At 42.1% G+C, this 20,685-nt stretch overlaps 1 protein-coding gene across 1 annotated transcript in view; it reads left to right on the forward strand.

Annotated features, from left to right (window-relative positions):
- Positions 1-1,382: 1,382 nt before the first annotated feature.
- MYH15 (myosin heavy chain 15) overlaps positions 1,383-20,685 on the forward strand; it is a 60,264-nt gene continuing 40,961 nt past the window's right edge. Inside the window, exons 1-15 of the mRNA XM_077807302.1 lie at positions 1,383-1,473; positions 2,529-2,632; positions 3,560-3,703; positions 4,982-5,138; positions 8,443-8,470; positions 10,373-10,466; positions 12,045-12,065; positions 12,644-12,736; positions 13,762-13,825; positions 13,925-14,023; positions 15,703-15,806; positions 16,289-16,427; positions 16,570-16,688; positions 18,462-18,611; positions 19,941-20,111. Of these exons, the coding sequence (XP_077663428.1) occupies positions 1,383-1,473; positions 2,529-2,632; positions 3,560-3,703; positions 4,982-5,138; positions 8,443-8,470; positions 10,373-10,466; positions 12,045-12,065; positions 12,644-12,736; positions 13,762-13,825; positions 13,925-14,023; positions 15,703-15,806; positions 16,289-16,427; positions 16,570-16,688; positions 18,462-18,611; positions 19,941-20,111 (1,578 nt within the window). The remainder of the gene's footprint in view (positions 1,474-2,528; positions 2,633-3,559; positions 3,704-4,981; positions 5,139-8,442; positions 8,471-10,372; positions 10,467-12,044; positions 12,066-12,643; positions 12,737-13,761; positions 13,826-13,924; positions 14,024-15,702; positions 15,807-16,288; positions 16,428-16,569; positions 16,689-18,461; positions 18,612-19,940; positions 20,112-20,685) is intronic.

Here is a 20,685-nt window from a genome sequence, read left to right on the forward strand (position 1 = left end):
TGTAATAGAGATAGAGATATAATCTTTATGAAAAGGTAAACCATATATATATAGGAACAAACTAACCCCTGGTGCAACTCCGTTGACTTCAGAGATGCATTTGGCCCACTATTTCTAAAACATTTTGAACTGTTGTTTGAATGTGTTAATGCTGTTTAAAGGGTGACACTTGTGTGCTCTAACATGGAACATTTAACAGGTTTCCATTATATCAGTGCTGCTGACTTGAGGGGACTAACATTATCTCAGCAATTAAAATGGCAGAGATATCCTGGGCTATTCAATTAACTTCTAAGCGTCTTGCATTATTTTTACACATTTGTGTTTTCCGTTAGTCTCTTTCACACTAACTTACCTCACATGCTGTCTTTTTTTCAGCGTTAGGGTCATTTCAATCCCCAATGACTTTTCCTTGACTTCTTAATACTTCTAATATAGTCTGCAAAAGAACTCTCACGGACAGTCTAACCCTATAGTTCTTGCTCAGTTAAAACTCCTCTTCAGCCCGGTTAGAACTCTGTCTGAGCACGGACTACAGGATTTATCTTCAGACTTATAATGACAAACAAATATTTAGAGAAGCAAAATGGATAAGACACACGTGTTTGTTTGGCTCCCCACATCGCACATTTTTTGGCAGAGCGCACTGGAGAAAACAAAAGTACAAAAAAAACCAAGCTTGACCACTAGGCTGAATCAGAAAGACCATAAAGCCATTGCCTTAAAAGGTGCTTGAACAATAAAATACTGAATCCCATTTAATCTGCATGTCAAGAAAATTCATTTACATGGAACCATACTTGGAACATCTGGCAGTTAAGCAATCCTAGGAAGATGGAATGGAATCAAAACAGCTCAGCAAACTCCCACAGACTTCAACAGGAGCAGAATTTGGCAACATAGTGTGGTTTTGAAAATCTTCCCCTTCCCCAACTTGATTTTGAATGACTCAAGCAGGGCTGAAGTGCATCAGTTTTCACATGCAGGAGCTCACATAAAGTCCATTTGTCTTCTAAACTTTGGTTTAAAATGATAGTTTACCATTTGTGCCAGGAAAAAAAGGCTAGACCAAATTCTCCCATGGAAAAAATTGTGATCCACAACTATGGCTACTACTCCATTGACTTCCAAGAGCTTGCAAGGGAAGAGGTTAACTAAGGACACAATGTGGCCCACAATCTTTGGTTGACTTATCAAATTTGCATTTGAAATTTGAAGCCACCCTTATTACAGGAACCCTTGACAGCTTTAATCCCTGTCATTTTGTTCTGTATGTTTTGGATCGTAACTCAGATTTGTTGCAAAATGGGAGTATTTTCTATTTTGTAGACTAGATCCTTTTCTTCTCTCTTTGGGCTGCACTGTCTAGAGAACTCGCCAAGATGATGGACATATCGGAATTCGGGGAGGCTGCACCTTTCCTCAGGAAGAGCGATAAGGAGATAATGGTATTACAAACAGTGGCATTTGATGGTAAGACAGAATATGTTTTCCTCTGCTCTTGGCCTGTTAACCTGAAATAGTTGGTGAACTGAATACTTAATTGGATTTACAAAGTAGGAACATTGCAACTGTAAGTTCTTCAGGAGAGGGACTTTTTCATATTTGTCTGTTTAAAAAGTGTAGCACACTGATACTACTATAATAAAAACATTAATTTCCCTGGTCTGACTAATGCATCTGTATTTACGCTACCTGTACATTGTATCTCTATTGTCTACATACCCACCTGAAATCTAGTCTGTATACACAGACTTAACTTTTTAATAACAGTGTATGATTTGAATGTAGTCTGCAGGCCTCACTTTGTAAGATTTGTTTCCCTTAATTTACTTTTCTTGCACCCCATTCATAGAGGATCTTGAGGTAGAGTAATGAGTCAGAGTATAAATACATAGATAAGGGGGAGGGATTTATAGTGTATATCAATAAATTATTTGTACTATTCCATAGTAAAGAGTAATAGTTTCTAGGCATCTTGGAGCTAGTCAAGTTACTCCTAGCTCCAGAAAGGAGATGCGTGTAGCTGGATACACATTGTTACTACTATTAATGATTTACATGGCAAACAGTAGTAGACAGGCAGTGATTATGCCACATGGCTGTGAAGCAAGAAACATGGGATCTATTCTTGGTTCTGATAGCGGTTTGCTGTATGACTTTGGAGAAGATACTTAACATCTGTGCCACAGTTTCCCCATCTGTAAGTTGGTGATGATGCCTACCTTTCTCCAAGGGTGTTGAGACTTAATTAATGTTTGTGAAATGTTTTGCCTACCCTGAGGAAAGGATCTATAGAAGGGAAAAGTTGAATTTGAAAGTGGGAAACATTGAAGTAATATTAAGGGACCTTATACCCCACAACTACACATGCAGCTCCCATGGCTATTGATGGACGTAAAGCACTTGGTTTGACAGTGTGATATGGCCTAACGGGTTTCAGCATGCTTGCGGTATGGAAGTAATCTTAGCAATTATTAATCAATAGCCGTACAAGATGGTGAATCATTACCTGTTTGATTCTATAGGGAAGAGGAGGTGTTGGGTTCCTGATGAAAAGAAAGCTTATATTGAAGGTGATATTAAAGAGAGCAGCGGTGGCAAAGTCACTGTTGAGACTGTGGCTGGAAAGGTATGGAACATTTTTCCATTTGTCTATCAATGCACGATGATTGGTGTAAACAGAATCAAACCAATTAATAACCACAGGCCATGTGTGTGTTTTTTTTTATTTTATTTTATTATTTTGGTTTGGGTTTTTTGGTACGTTTTTCCACTTTTCTGGCATTGAAGAACAAAGTATGCAACTGACCAATCTTATCCCAGAGGAAAAAAATTAAACTGCATTGTACTTCATGATTTCCAAGATCATACAACTTCATAGTTTACCACCTCTGTCTGTCTTTCCCTGTTTTTCTGCCTTGTGCTCATCTGACATTGGTTACCCATAACAGTGAACAACATCATGTATGTAGTACAGGTTGATCTGAAGAATTTCCTCATGCTGGGAAAATTTCTTCTGTGGTCCCAAAGAATCAGAAATGTGTGTGATCTGAGAGAGTCACTTGACATTTCAGTAAAAGAGCCTGCCAGGCAGGTGGTGTGGTATAATGTGCAGGGTGTGCTGTATTGGGACTGAGGAGACCTGTGTCTTATTCCTGTCTCTGCCACTGACTTCCTCTGTGACCTTTGGTCAAGCTGCATCCCCCCCTTTGTTTTCCCTCTGACCCTGTGTAGTTTTCCCTGCCTGTCCTGTGTAATTAGATCGGGTCATGGACTGTTGGTCCCCCTGTGTTTGGGCAATGGGGCTGCAATCTCAGTTCAGGCCTCTGGGTGGTATCAGAATATAAATAAATAAAAAAACAGGAATGCTTATTTTCTACTGGTTAAAAAATAGGATAGTCAATTCATCCCCAAGTGGAATCTTCAATACATATGAGCATCTCTTTAAAGGTGTGTTGTCAGCTCACTTGTTGCTTTTTTAATGTCACACTGTAGGCAGTGTGAAAGACAGAGTGACCATAGTTGCCAGCAATGTTGTACTGATCTGTCTCTGCAGACCATCACTGTAAAAGAAGATGATGTTCAGCCGATGAACCCCCCGAAGTTTGACATGATTGAGGACATGGCTATGTTGACCCACCTTAATGAGGCATCTGTGCTGCACAATTTGAACAGGCGCTATAGCCACTGGATGATTTACGTAAGGGTCGTTGGTTCAACGTATGTGTTCGGAAATGTATTCCGCAAATGCCACGATGCTAACAACTTTGCCTGTACTTTATATTCTGCTTCCAACATTGATGGACCCTAAAATTGGGGTTAATTCACACATTTTCAGGAAGGAAATGTGTTGGGGGAGGTGGCAATTTTGTGTCTGAACGCTAAGCTAAAGACAAAAGCAAATGAACAAAGGCAGTGTTTTTCGTCTCAAGGAGTGAGGTGGGGCAGCAGAATGGATAACAGGATATTTTTCTGCTCATCCAACCACTGGAGAACTGGTTCATTTTATACTGCTCTCAGTACTAATCAAGGGCCCGCCGTAGACATTCCTAGTTTTAGGCATCAGTGGCTCAAGCTTAAAATGTGCGTAACTTTTTTTTGGTTTTGGGGGCATGGGGGGAGCGGCACATGAGGGTGAGGGAAGTTGGCTTTCTATTCTCCTGTTTGCAGCCTCACTGTCTGTCTATCTTGGTTGGCTCTAAACCCTTCCCTGGTACTGTAGCTCCCCAAAAAGAAAGATCAATTTCTATCAACTGCAAGGACAAGCTTCAACAGCAACTAACTTAAAAGGGCCAAATTTTCTCCTCAGCTTGATATATGCAATTCTCACTGAAATCATTGGAAGCTGTATGTGCATATTTCAAAGCAGAATTCATCTCTGTCCTTTAGCTTCTCATATGTTAACCAGGGATCATGCTTATTATCTTCCTTTTGTAAAGCCCTTTAATATCAATGGATAAAGGACAGTGACTTTGAGTGAGACTTGGGCTCCTCTGGGTATATCTACATTGCAATTAGACACCTGTGGCTGGCCCTTGCTGGCTAGCTCAGGCTTGGGCTATAGGGCTATTTAATTGTAGTGTAGACATTCCAGCTCAGGTTGCAGCCTGAAGTCTGGGACCCTCCTACCTCACAGGGTCGTACAGCCCAGGCTCCAGTCTGAGCCCAGACATCTATACTTCAATTAACCAGCCCCACGGTCCGAGTCCTGTGAGCCCAAGTCAGTTGGCATGGGCCAGCTGTGGGTTTTTAATTGCAGTGTACATATACCCTGTGAAAATTTTTGAAAATGGGACTTAGCCACCTAGGCCTTTTAATGCGGAGTGTAGCAGCGCCTAAATACCTTTAAAAATCTGGGCCAAAAAGCACTATGTAAGAGCTAATGGATGACTGATATTAAAACTGAGAAATGATAAATTTGTCTTAAATCGCACTCTCTATAAAGGCCATTTACTCCCCATCTTGGGTTCTTTTTTAGACCTATTCAGGTTTATTCTGTGTGACTATAAACCCCTACAAATGGCTTCCAGTCTACAACCCGGAGGTGGTTAGTGCATACAAAGGCAAGAGGCGGTCAGAGGCTCCTCCTCACATCTTCTCCATTGCAGATAACGCATACAATGACATGCTGCGCAGTAAGTACCATCGTTTGCTTTTCAAACCTGAATTTACTTTATTTTGCCTACAGGATTGATGCTGACCTTTTTTTTTTTTAAACTGGATCGAATTTTAACCGTGAAACCTACTAGCACTGAGTATCCCAGTACTCTACAAAAGGGTCTAGACTTGAGAACATAGAGATACAGAGCCCCAGTGACTTCTTCAAGTCTTCTAATAAGAAGAATAAGCTTATCCAATCAAGGGATAGAAAACAAACAGGTTCCAGGGTAATAAAATTGGCTTAAACTAGTTTGATCTCCTCCTATACTCTCTGTGGTTCCAGTCCCTAATCGTGAACATTCCTAAAGCATGTCCTGTGAGGAGTGTGTGAAGAGCTATCTCTGTGTGACTCTTGGAGCTTTGAAAATCTACAACTGCTGAAAAGATGCGGACCAAAAAAAAAAAGCCATGAGGGCCTAAGGAAAAATACAAGGCACGTAACTTTCAATTAAGTAGGGAATAAACCTCTTCAATCTTGCAACTTCCAAATTCTCAGTAAAAAAGTGTCCTACCCTCGAGTTTAAGAATCCCCATGTGCAAAGAAATCAGTTACTCCAATGAGGGGTAGAGGAGGAGGAACAATAGGAGTTAAAATGGAAATTAACTCTAGATTCATGAGCACCTTCATATAGGGTGGCCAGGCGTCTGGTTTTTGACCGGAACGCCGGGTCAGAAAGGGACCCTGGCCAATGGGAACTGCGGGGGAAGTGCCTGCAGGTGAGGGCAGGGCACAGAGCCCCCTGGTCCCTCCTCCTAGGAACTGGACATGCCAGCTGCTTCCGGGAGCCATCTAAGGTAAGTGCCACCCAACTGGAACCTGCACCCTGAACCCTTCATTTCTGGCCCCACCCCAGAGCCTGCACCCCCAGCCAGAGTCCTCACCCCCTGCTGCATCCCAACCTGCTGCCCCAGCCCACAGAAAGTGAGTGAGGATGGGGGAGAGCAAGCAGCAGAGGGAGGCAGGGATGGAGTGAGCAGGGGCAGGGCCTTGGGAAAGGGGTGGGGCTGGGAGTGGGGCAAGGGTGTTTGGTTTTGTGTGATTAGAAAGTTGGCAACCCTACCTTCATAATATGTTATGTGAAAATAAGTATCTGATTTTTTTGTTTTGATGCAACCTGTCTGAAATCCTTGGCTCAGAACTCGGAGCTGTCTGTCTGTCTTTTCATTACTTCCTGAAGGCCTTACTATTTCTGTAGTTGGGGAAATGCTGGTTCACTTTCAAAGAGTAGTTGGTTGCAGAAGATTTTAACAAATTGAGGGGAAACCAAACCAGAGCTAAAAATGAGGGAGAGCCACAAATCAATGGCTGTTACTACACAGGTGCTTACAATTAAGTGTGGCATGTACATTTAATTGTACGAATCAACCACAATCACAATTTTGCTTTTGCTCTTATTACAATGGACCATTTGCTTGGATTGAATCAATGCCTTACTGTTTTAATATTAGTGAAAGTTGCATGGTGGGTTTTTTATCAGTGTATGTACTTGTCTAGCCAGGAGGCATAACCTACTACAGACACGAAGAAAGGGGAAATGATCAAATAAGTGAGAGAGCCACTGGTCTAAACTATACATGCATCATCTGTGCAGCTATTCTACACTAATTGCTGTGAAATCTGAACACCTAGTCATGGAGGAAGGAAAGCTGGATATTCTGCATCAAGTCCACATGCACTGCCTCTTGAATTAGTGGAAAATCTCATTAGCAGTTAGTAGTATTAGGCTTTATATCCACTAGAACAGTGGTTCCCAAACTGGGGTTCGTAAAACATTACAGGGGGCTCTCAGGGAAAAAATCCCTAATGGCGGACAGAGCTGTCCCTAGGGATCCCAGGCAGCATGGGGCCAGCAACCCGGAGCCCCTGGACTTCCAAGAGCTAAGCAGATCAAAGCAAGCATATCTATCACACTGAGGAGATTTAAACTTCAAGACTCCTTATAAGAAATGGAAAGGGAGGTAGATATTTTTTGCTGTTTTTAAAATTAAATAGGCAGCTAGTATTGTTTTTAAAATTATTATGAAGAACAAGTTTAAGCTTTGTTGTAACGTGCGTTGTTTGCCTGGACTGCTCAAGATCTGAATGCTTGTGTAGGAACTCTTTGAGTTGGCTTCTTAAATCTCTTCATGCTGTTTCACATCTGATGCTCCTTCATGAAACATAGGAGCCTTGTCTTATAACAGGCTTTTTCAAAGTGATACAAGTGACGAAAGTGAGATCTTGGAAAAGTGTTGCCGTTTTCATAATGTAATGAAAATACTGTAATGATCAATAATAATTAATAATAAATAGTGTGTAATAAGCATGTCATAAAAACAAATTTTATATTTCCAAGATCAATGATTTTATAATTTATACTCAGGTAAAGGAGAAAATCCCTGGAAATATTCATTTTTAGGAGGGGGTTTGTGAGACTTGACATTTTAGTGAAAGGGGTTCACAGGTTGTTAAAGTTTGGGAACCACTGCACTAGAAACAATGCAATAAATATTTCATCAAGTCTGATTCCTTCCATTAGAGGGCAGTGACGGTTCACACATGCCAGCTGCTCGAAGGAAATCTGTACAGGTGGAAATGCAAAAAAGCAATTACTGGAGCTATGATTTTTAACGCATTTTTTTTAGAAACTACAGGAGTCTCATCCTGCTCTCGAAAAGGGACTAACAATTGGAAGATAATGGGGGGGGGTGGAGAACACAGAGATGTTGACAAAACATAGCTCTGAAAAGAAGTTGGTTTATCAGCTAATGGCACAATTATGGTCAGAATGGGCCAAATAAATCCTGGGTGTAACTCATTGAGGCCAGTGGAATTAAAACGAAGATAAATTTGGGCCAAGTTCTTTTTTTGTCTTTTCTTTTCTTTTTTTTTTAAAGTCTACAACGAAACTTGAGTTATTAATGTAGTGTGGTCTCCAAGTGTACTTACAGTAATTATACATATAAAAGAACCATCTCTGTGTCAACATCGAGGAGGGAGAGGAGTAGTTCACGGTGGTCCAGTGAGGCGTGAGCAGAAGAACCAACTGGAAGTGAGCAAAGCTATGCTTAGGAGGAACAGGAGCACCATTCTGCTTTTACATTATGGTATAGTTTCTCAGGGGAAGTGGCGGAATGAACATCACTTGACTTTTAAAACTGGATTGGACAAAGCACGGAGCATTCAGTGTAGTGCTATACCTTACAGTGACCTCTAAAGATTGGATCCTTCCATTTGTTTCCTATTACTGTCTAATACTTTTAATGACCTGCCTTTCTTCTCCTTTTGTTTTTCCTTAGATCGAGAGAACCAGTCTATGCTGATCACGTAGGTGTTTATTTTTCATCTGGTTTGAGAATCTGTTACTGGGGGGGAAGAGTCCTCCTGAAATGCAATGTCTGAGAATGGGTGGGACAGAAACTCAGTTAACCCTTGAATCCAGTTTCAATGTGCTTAAGAATGGACTACACAGTCTTGGACTGCTAGAGTGACCATTTTGAACTTGACCTTGCAGATTTAAAACTAGTGTAAATGGTGAACTCTCTGTAACTGGAAGTCTTTAAACCATGAGATGAGGACTTCAGTAACTCAGCCCAGAGGTTAGGGGTCTATTACAGGAATGGGGGGGGGAGGTTCTGTGGCCTGCAGTGATCAGACTAGATCAGTGGTTACCAACCAGTCGATTGCAACCAACTGGTTGATCCTAGAGGATCTCCCAGTCGATCATGATCTCCGGCAGCACAGCGGGGCTGCTGCTAAGACAGGCTCCCTGCCTGCCTGCCCTGGCCCCATGCCGCTCCCAGAAGCAGCCAGCATGGCCCTACTTAGCCGCAGCCACGCTGCACCACCAACCGGGAGCCACTGGAGGGAAGTGCTGCCCGGCGGGAGGCCGCACCCCAGCCCCGAGCCCCCGCCCAGAGCCAGCACCCCAAACCCCATTCTGTACCCCAAACCCCACCCCTCACCCCCTCCCAGAGCCTGCACCCCCATCCCCTCCTGCATTCCCAACCCCTGACTCAGCCCAGACCCTCATCCCAGTGCCAGCATCCTATACCCTCTCCAACACTCTTCCCCAGCCTGGAGCCCCCACATGTACCCAAACTCCCTCCCAGAGCTTGCACCCCTCATCCCCTCCTGCACCCCAACCCCCTGCCCCAGGCTCAGCCCAGAGCCCCCTCCCACACTGCGAACCCCTCGGCCCCAGCCCAGAGCCCGCACCCCGTCCCAAACCCCAACCCCCTGCCCCAGCCCAGTGAAAGTGAGTGAGGGTGGCGGAATACAGTGAGTGGGGTGGGGCTTTGGGGATGGGGCAGGGCCTCAGGGAAGAGGCGGGGTAGATCCTGGGTTGTTCTTAAATTCAAAAAGTGATCTTGGGCGTAAAAAGATTGCAGAGCATTGGACTAGATGATCATGATGGTCCCTTCAGACCTTAAAGTCTGAGTCTGAGTTGGTGATTGGAAGTTGTTGCTATCAGATGGCTGTGCTGTAGCCAGTGTGAAATGAGTAGCTCAGGCCTTAACGGACTGTGACCTCTTCTCTAACCAACTAGATGTGGTCCTTTCAGTCCAAGCACAAGGCACCCTGGGAAGGCAGCACAGAAGAAAGGTGTGCTGTTGCTGCCCTTGCTCTATCTGTCCTATGGGTAGATCAAAGACCTCTTTTCCCAAAGTGGCTAATTTGGCACCTTTCACCAGCACAAAATGTATTTAAACTAGGCATTTTGACTAGGCAGTCAAGTGCAGGGAGGGAGCAAACCAGGACAATCAAAGCAGGGAGTATGGCTAGAGTAGTGGCTAGAGCACAGTTTGGCGAGCCTGGTGCTTGGATGCTATTCACAGCCCAGCTACTTGATGTGTAATGTTGGGCAAGTAACTTTGCCTTTCTGGATCTGTTACCTTGCCGCTGTAACGTTCACCTATCTCAAGTGTTGAGACTTGACGTTTGTAATGCGGCTCACTGTACTTAGATGGAAGTCACCACACAGTGCAAATTATTCTTATATTTCTGAGCCCAGTCAGGTGAATAGCTAGTTATTGCTATTGCCAACATTCATCCCAGTTCGTTCGGTCAGTGTTATGAATTGCCACTCAGAAGTCCAAGCATCAGCAGTAGGAGCACAATAAACAGCTGAGAAGAGCCTGTCAGGAATGAAGAGTTGGCAGGATTGGAGGGGGAAAGGACTGATTATGGCTGGTTTTAGTAGTGTACTTATTATCCTTCTGCTTTTAGTGGAGAATCTGGTGCCGGCAAGACTGTGAATACAAAGCGTGTCATTCAGTATTTTGCCACAGTCGCAGCACTCGGGGAACCTGGTAAAAAGAGTGTGAGTATGCAAGGGGCTATTTTGTGACAGCCAAGATTTTCCTATTGTGGGAAACCTACCTGATGAGTCTGTAACCATAACATCAGCTCTCACATGCTAAGCAGCTGTGGACATGATCACCACTTGGACAGGAGGTCCAAAAGGAAAAGACTGGGTGCTTGGGGAAAAGGTGTTAATGACTCTAAGTGGTGTTTCTCCTTCTGAGTCAGCACTAGTCTTCCCCAACATGGTGGTAGGGACATAGCTTCTGCTGAAGCTGCTGCATTCCAGAGGGGACAGCAAAACCAAGGCTTCTGCTACTTGTAATTATTAAAGACTGCACGGCACTTTTTTCCAGGAACTGTTAGCCTTGGTGTCCTGACTGCATTCTAGAGCTGATCAAAAGCTATCTTTTCTTTTCCGTGAAAAATTTAGATAAAAATGAACTTTTTGTTTTCAATTAATTTTTTTTTTTTTTTTTTTTTTTTGCTGAATGTTTTGGGTATTTGTTTTTTTTAAAAAAACAAAACCATAGAAATGTTTTTGGTTGTCAAAATCTTGGAAAATTTCTCACCAAAACTTCTGTTTTGTTGAAAAACATTTCATAGTTTGTTTGAGGTGGGGAGGAGGGGTTGTCAAAAAAGAATGTTGACAAAAAAAATTCAACCAGCTCTCCTAAATTCCAGTTTGGTAAGTTACATTCTGCCTGTAATCACTGCCTGGAATTCCATTTGAATTTTGTTGTGTTGTGAGCTGTTCAACCAACCGTTGCCTCATTTCACCTTTAAACTGAATACACTTCTGTGGTGGATTAAGTGAGTCCTCTGTACTGCATGTACAGGGCCCGATTGTCAGTCAGTCCCTGATTTTGTACATGTAACTGATGACGACACGAAACCATGCATGCACTCATTTTGTGCATGCAAAATGCTTACCAGGTGGCTGAGTGCCCAGTAGTCAAACTTATAGCTGCAAACCAGGTGGGTGCCTGATTTTGAGGGATGGAGTCAGTTGGGCATACACACTGAGTCATGCAGACTGGAGACTGAAATTGGAAGAGCGGCCATAGTTTGATAAATGAGGTAACACTTTACCTCCATTGTCTTCATCATGATCAATAATAGATATTACAGCTCCAGAAGTTCAGATGCCACAGGATCCAGTTATCTAAAGCTTGTCTATTTCTGCTTGCATCCCTTCTCTCTTGTTCTCTGATGCCATGTCTTAGCTCTGTGTCCAGTTTGTCTGTTGTTCTGATTGGAATCCATTGGGGCAGCTGGTTTGGATAAGGGATTGTGGGAACAAACAAGGTTGGACCTACACTTTCCTATTCCAAGATGTGCCAGGAGCAGGGGGTAACAGCAGCAGCGGGAGGCCAGCAGTACGCACTGGGAGAGGGGGTGCTGTCAGTGAGCCCCACCCCACACAAAATGTGTGACCTTCACACACTGTATATGCCTAGAGCTTGCCTGGTTTGTGCTGACTAGATCTCTAATCCTTGCTAACCTTTCCATCTTTCATAAACTCCTTCATGGTAGTAATCATAATTTCTTTCTTTCTTTCTTGTTGTTGTTGTTGTTCTTGTTGCTCCTTTGGTAGCAACCAGCCACCAGGACTGGGGTAAGTAGATGACTTCGCTATTTTGTCATATATTTTCAATCTGAAAATGGTACTTAGTTTGCCAAGGGCAGGTCATGAGCCTCTGTTTGATATAATCCCATATTCCCCTGAGCCTAGACTATTCAAATTAAGTTCACTTCAGCACATAGTCATAAACTAATTTAAATTAATGGGAGTTCTGTGGGGGTCTACTCTAGCTGTGACTGAAAATCTCACCCATTAGGAATTTTGAGTGCCTTCAACCAATACTAACGTATCTGTTATTTAGCCAGTGCTTCTCACTTTATTCTATATTGCCTCCCATACATGCACACACTTCCATATACACCTGTGCTATAGCACTTCAAAAACATGGTTGGTTTACTTGTTTTCAGTTGCCATTAGGCATGAAATCTACAAGACCGCAGTTAGAGTTCAAGGATTTTAGAATATTGAGAATCCTGCTTTTGTGCTCTGTCCAGGCTGTACTAGCTACAGGTGTGAGCTAAGTCACACCTGTACACATGCTGAGTTAGATTTGTATAATGTGGTTTCTATGCTGATGGTTATTAACCTTGTTTCAACCCTTGGATTTTTAGGGAACCTTGGAAGATCAAATCATCCAAGCAAATCCTGCCTTAGAAGCCTTTGGGAATGCCAAAACCCTGAGAAATGACAACTCCTCACGTTTTGTAAGTCCAGTCTGTCGTTCCAATGTCTTGTTAACCTGCCCTTATTAATAACATATATAATAATAATGTGTAATATAGTAGTAATAATAATAATAATAACAACATATTCATCCTATTTATAAAACGCCTCTCATTTCCTCCACTGAGGTGCTTGGATTGCTTCATGGTTGAGGTATAACTACCAATGATCAAATCAAGAAAAAAATACTGTTGACGATATTAAAAAAAAGCCACACCAAAGAACATAACTTAAAAAGAGAGAGGAGTACGCATATACTAGCTCTTTTCAACACAGATACTGAAAATGATTAAACAGGGCATGCATCAGCTGAAGTGTAAATAATTTGGGTAAAATTTAATGAGCTATTGAGCCCTATTATCTGGGCAAATTCCAAGAGCAAGGGACCACAAAAACAACAGCCCTGTTTTTATAACCTAGTGGGTGGAACAGGTTGGGCAGCATGATGTAAGGTCAAGACCAGAAGTAACAGGGAAATGGAAGAAGAACGCTGGTCAGGAGAGAGCTACTACCATTTATGGCCTGACTGCTCTACCTGAGTTAGATAGCCACACAAACCAAGGAAAATGTGAAGATGCACCGAGCAGTTGAACACTACATAGCCTTGCTAGGTGGGCCTGTTTGTATCTTAGTCTGTCAAATGTGTACGATAATTCTTGCCTTCTCACAGGTATGTGTGTGTGTGTGTGTGTGTGTGTGTGTGTGTGTAAAATATATAAAAAAACTACTAAGTGTTATGATTAACGTACTTATATATTGTGCTTAACAGTTTTCAAAGCCTGAACAAACGTGTGCGTCAGTGTGTGTGTTTGTTTAGGCCTCGAAAACTGTTAAGCACTACATTTGGTACATTCAGCATATCTTGTTGGCAAATACCCTCTCCCCACATCAGAAAGCTAATAGAGCCCTAAGCGGTCTGATTGTCATGCAGGCATTGTATTTTGACATTTGTTGTGCCTCTTTACAGTTTATCTGAAGTAATTAGAATGTTCTTTTGCAAAATTAGGGTAAATTTATCAGAATCCATTTTGGAACCACAGGCAAGCTGTCGTCTGCCGATATTGAAATTTGTAAGCAACAATCGTTCTCCTTGCTATAGAATCACAAATTTGTGTCTGACACTTCAGAGAAGAAACTTTCTCTTACTGAACTTTTTATTATCTGCCCAGATTTGCTGGAGAAATCCCGAGTGATTTTCCAGCAGCCAGGTGAAAGATCCTATCATATCTTCTACCAAATCGTGTCAGGAAAGAAAGCAGAGCTACAAGGTAAGCCTAAAATATTGGGTGGGTGAGCGCAAAAAACCAGGCCTTATCTGATTGGGTAAATGGCCAAAGGAAAAAAAATGCTGTTATGTTCAAGAGGATCCTTATGCTTCCACTTGTCAAAAAAATGGAGTCTGTCAAAATGAAATGTCATTAATCTGTGGATCTTTTAAAATGAGGGCTTTTTGATAGCAGCAACAGGAAGGACAATTTTCATTTTGACATGCAGATACAGAATGCCCGCTAATGTTAACAAGTGTTACATGTTAGAATAGGAGAATGGAATCCCAGGTTGGATTTTTAAAATATTTTGTTTTCTACTATATACAATAAATAATAATACTTAACATTTATGTAGCCAGGGATCACAAAGCATCTTAGAAACAATAAGACTCAAAACACCCTCTGAGGTAGTAAGCTTTCGGGGGTATCCCCATTTAAATGTGAGGAAATCAAGGTACAAAAAGTTTAAAGAACTTGCCAAAGATCACTCAGGACATCTGTAGTAAAGGCAGGAAGATAACTCAATTCCCTGCTTCTGCCATTAAGCAAGACTCCTGCCCAAATGTATAGTGTTCGCATTGGTTTCAGACGATGCAAATTCCACAAACATTTGCGGAGCAAATACTTTCTATAATATGTATCTTTAATTTTTGTTTTCCATTATGGAAGAGAAGGAAGCAGTAGAGCAGAAGCTTAGTTGCACTGTTGTTAATTGACAACTGTGTGAAATATTTTTTCTACTCGCCTCGGGATAGTGAGAATTCCCCTAAAACAACAGGCTAGCGAAGGACAACTCAGCCCAAGGATTCTTAAAATACATTATTCTCTGAGTGTATCTTGGAAACATGGCAGAGCACAGAAAACCCATACTTGGTCCTCTACCTTATTTATTGTCCAACGCTCCTGTCTTGGATCATGCTGAGATATTTGCTCTTCTGTATGTGTATGGGTCCTATTATCTCTAAAGATGTCCTGTGGGCATGTGCCCAAAAACACACATCCACATGCATGACCAATGACCTTCATGTACTCCAAAACAGCCTTCCTGGGTAATAGATTTGTATTTACGACACTTTTTTATTCTTGCTCTCTCTCCAACTGTTGGTCTCTAGTCTGAGAGAGGGAGTAGGGTACAGTGGTTGAAATGAGAACTGAGAAGGTAGATTCTTGGGTTTGATTCATGGCCCTGCCACTGACTTACTGCCTCAATAAGGTTGGGGCCAAACACTGTTCGAACATCTAGTTAATCCTGCCCCAAAGAATTTACAGTCTAAAAGACAATAATAAAAGGTGAATGAAACAAGCACAGGGGACTGGGTGAAAGGATGGGGTAACCAAAATAAGGTATTTTAGCATAGCCTAGCTGTGTTTACAGTCAGCAGTCAATCATGGATAATGAAAACAATGTTCTTGCCTGGTGGAATTGAGATTACCAGAGGGTACCATCTGATTACCTGTGTGTAGAAGATGCCAACAGGGTGTAACTTCTGAATGTTTAAAGCCTTAGTTTCCCCTTTTTAAAACAAAAACTGTCTCTTCAGGAGATGCATGCTCTAAGTGCATGTGAAGTTGTACAGAGAGAGAGAGAGAGAGCTGTCAAACAATGGATTCTTTTTCATCTTGAATCAGTTTCAGGCCATTTGGAGTGGCATTGCTTGACTATGGTGGTTCTTTTGCAGATATGTTGTTGGTATCTACGAATCCCTATGACTTCCACTTTAGTTCACAAGGGGCAGTGACTGTGGACAATTTGGATGACGGAGAAGAGCTGATGGCAACGGATGTAAGACCTCGTTAATTTGGCATTTGCTTGATACCTTAAATGAGTGTGTGTGTTGAGGGAAAAGTACTGTCAGTGGCCCAGTCCTACTCTCAATCATTGGGATTTTGACCATTGATGTAAATGGAAGCAGGAGTGGAGCCCAGGTGTTAATTGTTTCACACCGTGAAGCCTGGGATTTGATAATCCTTACAATTTGGGCTTGAACATCGGCAAGTATTGTTCCTGGGCACAAAATCCTCTTCACTTTCATATAAAAGGTCCGTGGGGTGGAGACACTGAGAAGAATGTGGATTTCCGGTGTGAGTAAGTAATGCCCCCTGCAATGGGTGATCTCAAGACTGTTACAATAGCTCCTGTTTTAGAGAGGATCTCCAGCATAGTCTGTAATGCCGGCCATTCAGGGATGCCTTATGGAACTGTAAGATGCTGGTGTTACCGAAGAGGCAAGTAACAAAATATTCTCTCGTGTTTCCTTTTGATAGCAAGCCATGGACATTTTGGGATTTAGTCCAGATGAAAAGTATGGTGCCTACAAGCTTACTGGTTCGATCATGCACTTTGGGAACATGAAATTTAAACAAAGACCCCGGGAGGAGCAAGCAGAGACTGATGGCACTGAAAGTAAGGCAAACCTAGAATAATTCAGAAGCCATTATCCAGTTTCTCTGTTTAGAAATTGATAGACCTAATTCCTGTTCCTGTAGAGGCATGTTTTCAAGTATCAATTAAAATTAATTTGAAATCCTGTTTCTTTGGACTCTAGGTACTGATAAAGCTGCTTACCTGATGGGACTTAACTCCTCTGATTTGGCTAAGGGTTTGTTGCACCCCAGAGTGAAAGTTGGAAATGAGTATGTCACCAAAGGTCAAAGTGTCGAACAGGTGAGAAGAAGCTTTCAAAGCATTTGATCCAACAGACTGGATGTCTGCTCTACAAGCTGACAGCTTCTTGCTGTAGAACTTTACACAAAGAAAAGATAGCTAAAAATATTAATGTAATGTCTCTGTGCATTATACAAGCACTGGACTCACTCCTAATTTATCTCTTTATAATCCAAAATTATATCTTATCTCAAAGGGGTTTTTTTTCCCCTGGAAAACCATTTTTTCCTGGGTGCGGACAGCTTATTGATTTGTGGAAATGGCATCTCAATCATGTACTAAAACCCATGTTTGTTTTTTTTAATAATTGTGTTGGCAATGGGTAGATTTAAAACTGAATTGGGTCCAGTTCTGTCAAAACTTTGGGCAACTCTAAAAAGCTTTCCCACCTGGTCCTTTCTTCACCATTTGTCCGGGCGTACAATGGACTCTCTCATCCAGCTGGACTCTTGTTTTTCATCTACTCCTGAGTCCTGGATCTCTTTCCCAAGTAAGGGGCTCAGTCCAGCAGTCTGCTTTGTGCTGCTGCCATGTGCTACTCTGCCTCTCACTGCACTGTTGTTGGTATCTGGGCCACAGAGTAGGTTCTTGCCATTAATTATTTTAAAAAAGTGATATAGGGTAATGAGTCCAAGGGCAGGGCTACAGGGGAATAATGGAAGGAGGAGATTTTCCAGTAGCATTGTTTCCATTATTTAATAGCAGCACCCACTCAAGGAAACCACTTGCATAAACTGCACAGGTCAGTGTATCTAACTCTGGACCTGAATTAGTCACCTAGGAGAACTGAGTCATGGATTTTTATTATTTATTTATTGGTCACTTACATAATTTTAGAACCCAAAGGCCCCAGTCTGGATCAGAGCAACCTCACGCATTAGTATCTCTTAATTTACCTAGTAAAGACAGCAATAAGTCAGTGTTGCTGCTTCTCTGAAAAGTTGGAGTCGTAACAGCATGGATGGTGCTGAAGAGTTTAGGTTACAATGAAAAGGGGTCTCTGAAGACAAGGTACTGGTGTAGGATTCGTAATCAGAGCACCATCAGATATTATGTGCATCCTCTCCTGTTGGCACAGTTGGCTATTTGAGAGGATAATGAAGAAGCATTGCCTGGTGCTGTTTAGTGTGTTTAGTTGTGTTGGGTTGCTTTAATATTTTGAGTGTCCCTTCCATCACAGACAGTTAGCCATCACAGATACAAGTTTGAGGACCATGGCACTTTCCAAAACATAAGGAGCAGTTAGCCAGTGGTAAACTTGAGCCTATTCAGATCCTCTGCATCTGTGGAGGACCTCTTCAATTCCCACCGCATTCAGGGAGATAGCAGGCTTCTTTGACCTCACCACCATGGGTCTGGGATACAGAACCCTCATGAGTCAGTAGAAGGGTGCACAGCCATCAGTGGCAGTCTGCGTCCCTCTCCAGATTCTGGCTACACTCCAGGGTTGCCATGTTATCCCAAGTTGCAAGGTGCTGCCCAGCTCTTCAGCAAGGAGTGGGGTAAGGCTGGGATTTGGCCCCAGATAAATAGATTTAATAAAATACACTATTGCTAGTGCTACAGAAATAAGGTGCAGCACAGCTTATGGGGAAAGCTTTCCTAATTTCGTTAGGCATTCATCACTCAGAGTCAGGATTACTGTGAAACTGTCTTCAAACTACAAGCAGAGGTTTAATAGCTAAAATGCCCTGAGATGAAAAGTATTGTGTACTGTAAAGGCATACAGTCATCCTGATTATCTGATAACTGCGTTTGAAACCGGTCCTTTAGGTTGTGTATGCTGTTGGGGCCTTATCCAAGGCAGTGTATGATCGAATGTTCAAATGGCTGGTACTCCGTATTAACAAGACCTTGGACACTAGGCTGCCAAGACAGTTCTTCATTGGGGTCTTGGACATTGCTGGCTTTGAAATCTTTGATGTGAGTATTGGTTGGTAAGAACTCAGCTGAAGGTCACCAAATACTACTTAGCCATAGTTCTTGGGTTTCATCTTTCTTCTGAAAGGACAGTAGGGTAAAGAACAAATGTGACCGAAGAGAGAATCATGAACAAGAATCTGCAAAGCTGTTGAGATATCAGTGGGCACTGGTGGCACTCAACACCTTGCAAGATCGGGCATGCAATTCATGCTTGAATTGGGGAGGTTTGGACATTTGATAAAGATGAGCAGCTCCAAAAGTTAGGTAGGACTTCTGTCTCATTTGCTCTTGACTCATGCATTTGAAGTTGACTGGAATAAGGTGTGCTTTAGGGTATTTTATTTCAAGGAGTCTTCATCTTAGAGAGGAATCTTATTATGTTCTGTGATATTGCTCATGTTTCATTATAATGTCTTTGTAAACTGAAGTGTGAGAGTAAAGCATCTTGATTGCTAAGGCCTCTTCCTCAAAATGTATTCTTGAAGGCTAGAGGGCAGCGTTTGCAAGAAGGAAATTCAATATATGCCAACATAACTAGAAAATATATTGAAAGATTCCCCAGCTTGGAGTTCAGCCTAGTCCTAGGAATGCTGGTGTGGAGCCCAGCCTTCCCACTGGTATCCTTTCCTGCTTTGTCTTCAAGGGACACCTATACAATGGGGGCGGGGGAGCTAAACTGGACTTAATTGCTTGTTCACTGCAGACCAGATAATGGTCCTGTACCCATTGACACTCAGAAACACCTGGTTGTAGAAAGTCTGCTTGAAATTAATTGAGACTGTGGATGGCAATAGTTCTTTGTTTATTTGCCAGGTCAATGTAAACTCATTTTGCCAGCCTGGTTTGTCAGCCCTTGCTTTGACTCTTTATGATGCTGCTTTCTATTGACTTGCCGCTCACGTCAAAGGAATGTTGGTGTATATTTTTGGTGCTTTGGCAGCACTGGAGATGCTAAATGTCTCTAGTGATCAAATCACCTGATCCAGGAAGTAAATTGATTACCACAGGGGCCAAGAAGGAATGTTACTTCCCATGCACAGTGCTTCACAAATTGGCCTATGTGTTGATTTTGCTTTCCTAGGAAGCACTGGGTTTTAACTGCTGCCAGAGGAAGATACTGAACTTGATGGACCAGTGGTCTGATCAAATATGGAAATTCTCATGTTCCTATGTACTGCATGTTAGGAAGCAGTTAGCCTGAGAAACTCCCCCATAGCCTCTCTGGCAGTTACCTGATACATAGTTTTAGATTTAGACTATTTCTTCCATGCCTGACCCCTTCATATTTAATTTTGTTGACTGTTTCTCTTTTCCCCTTCTGCACCATAGTATAACAGCTTTGAGCAACTTTGCATCAATTACACAAATGAAAAACTGCAACAGTTTTTCAATCACCACATGTTTGTCTTGGAGCAAGAAGAATACAAAAAGGAAGGCATCGAATGGGTATTCATTGATTTTGGCTTGGACTTGCAGGCCTGCATTGACCTAATTGAAAAGGTACGTACAGGAGCACAAAGGCATGTATGTTCAGACCTGTTTTCATGCATAATGCTCTCGTTGGAGAGTTTTTATTTCCAACATTAAAGTAGGCTTAGTGTGAGTAGCAAAACAAACAAAAGCTCTAGTTCTTCTCCTTGCTGCAGTAAAAGCAAAATCTAAGGAAGATTAATTTGTGTGATGCTTCGAATGCCTAAATAAGAGAGAGAGAGAGATGGAACCAACAGAAATTATCAAGTTACACAATAGCTAGCTTGAGTTGGATCAGGTCCAGAATGACCAACTTTAAAATATCAGTCAAATGCCTTGGAAGTTAATAAAGCGAAATCTGAAAGTCCGTATGAAATGCTATTAGAAGTCAGTGTAAAACCTCCCAAAGCAGAAGTGTCATAGTGAGCTGTCAAAAGTCTGCTTACTGATTTAACAGAATAAACATGAGTTGCCCAGTCATTATGACAAGGAACCCTGTGAATATGGAATTCCATCAAGTCAAGCCTAGCTGTGACACAGCTACTAAAATCTGCTTAATCATAAAAATGGAATCCTAAAGATTTTCTAATTAAAATCTCTTTGG

The sequence above is a fragment of the Eretmochelys imbricata genome, chromosome 1 (assembly GCF_965152235.1).
Source record: "Eretmochelys imbricata isolate rEreImb1 chromosome 1, rEreImb1.hap1, whole genome shotgun sequence".
In the NCBI taxonomy this organism is placed as follows: Eukaryota; Metazoa; Chordata; order Testudines; family Cheloniidae; genus Eretmochelys; species Eretmochelys imbricata.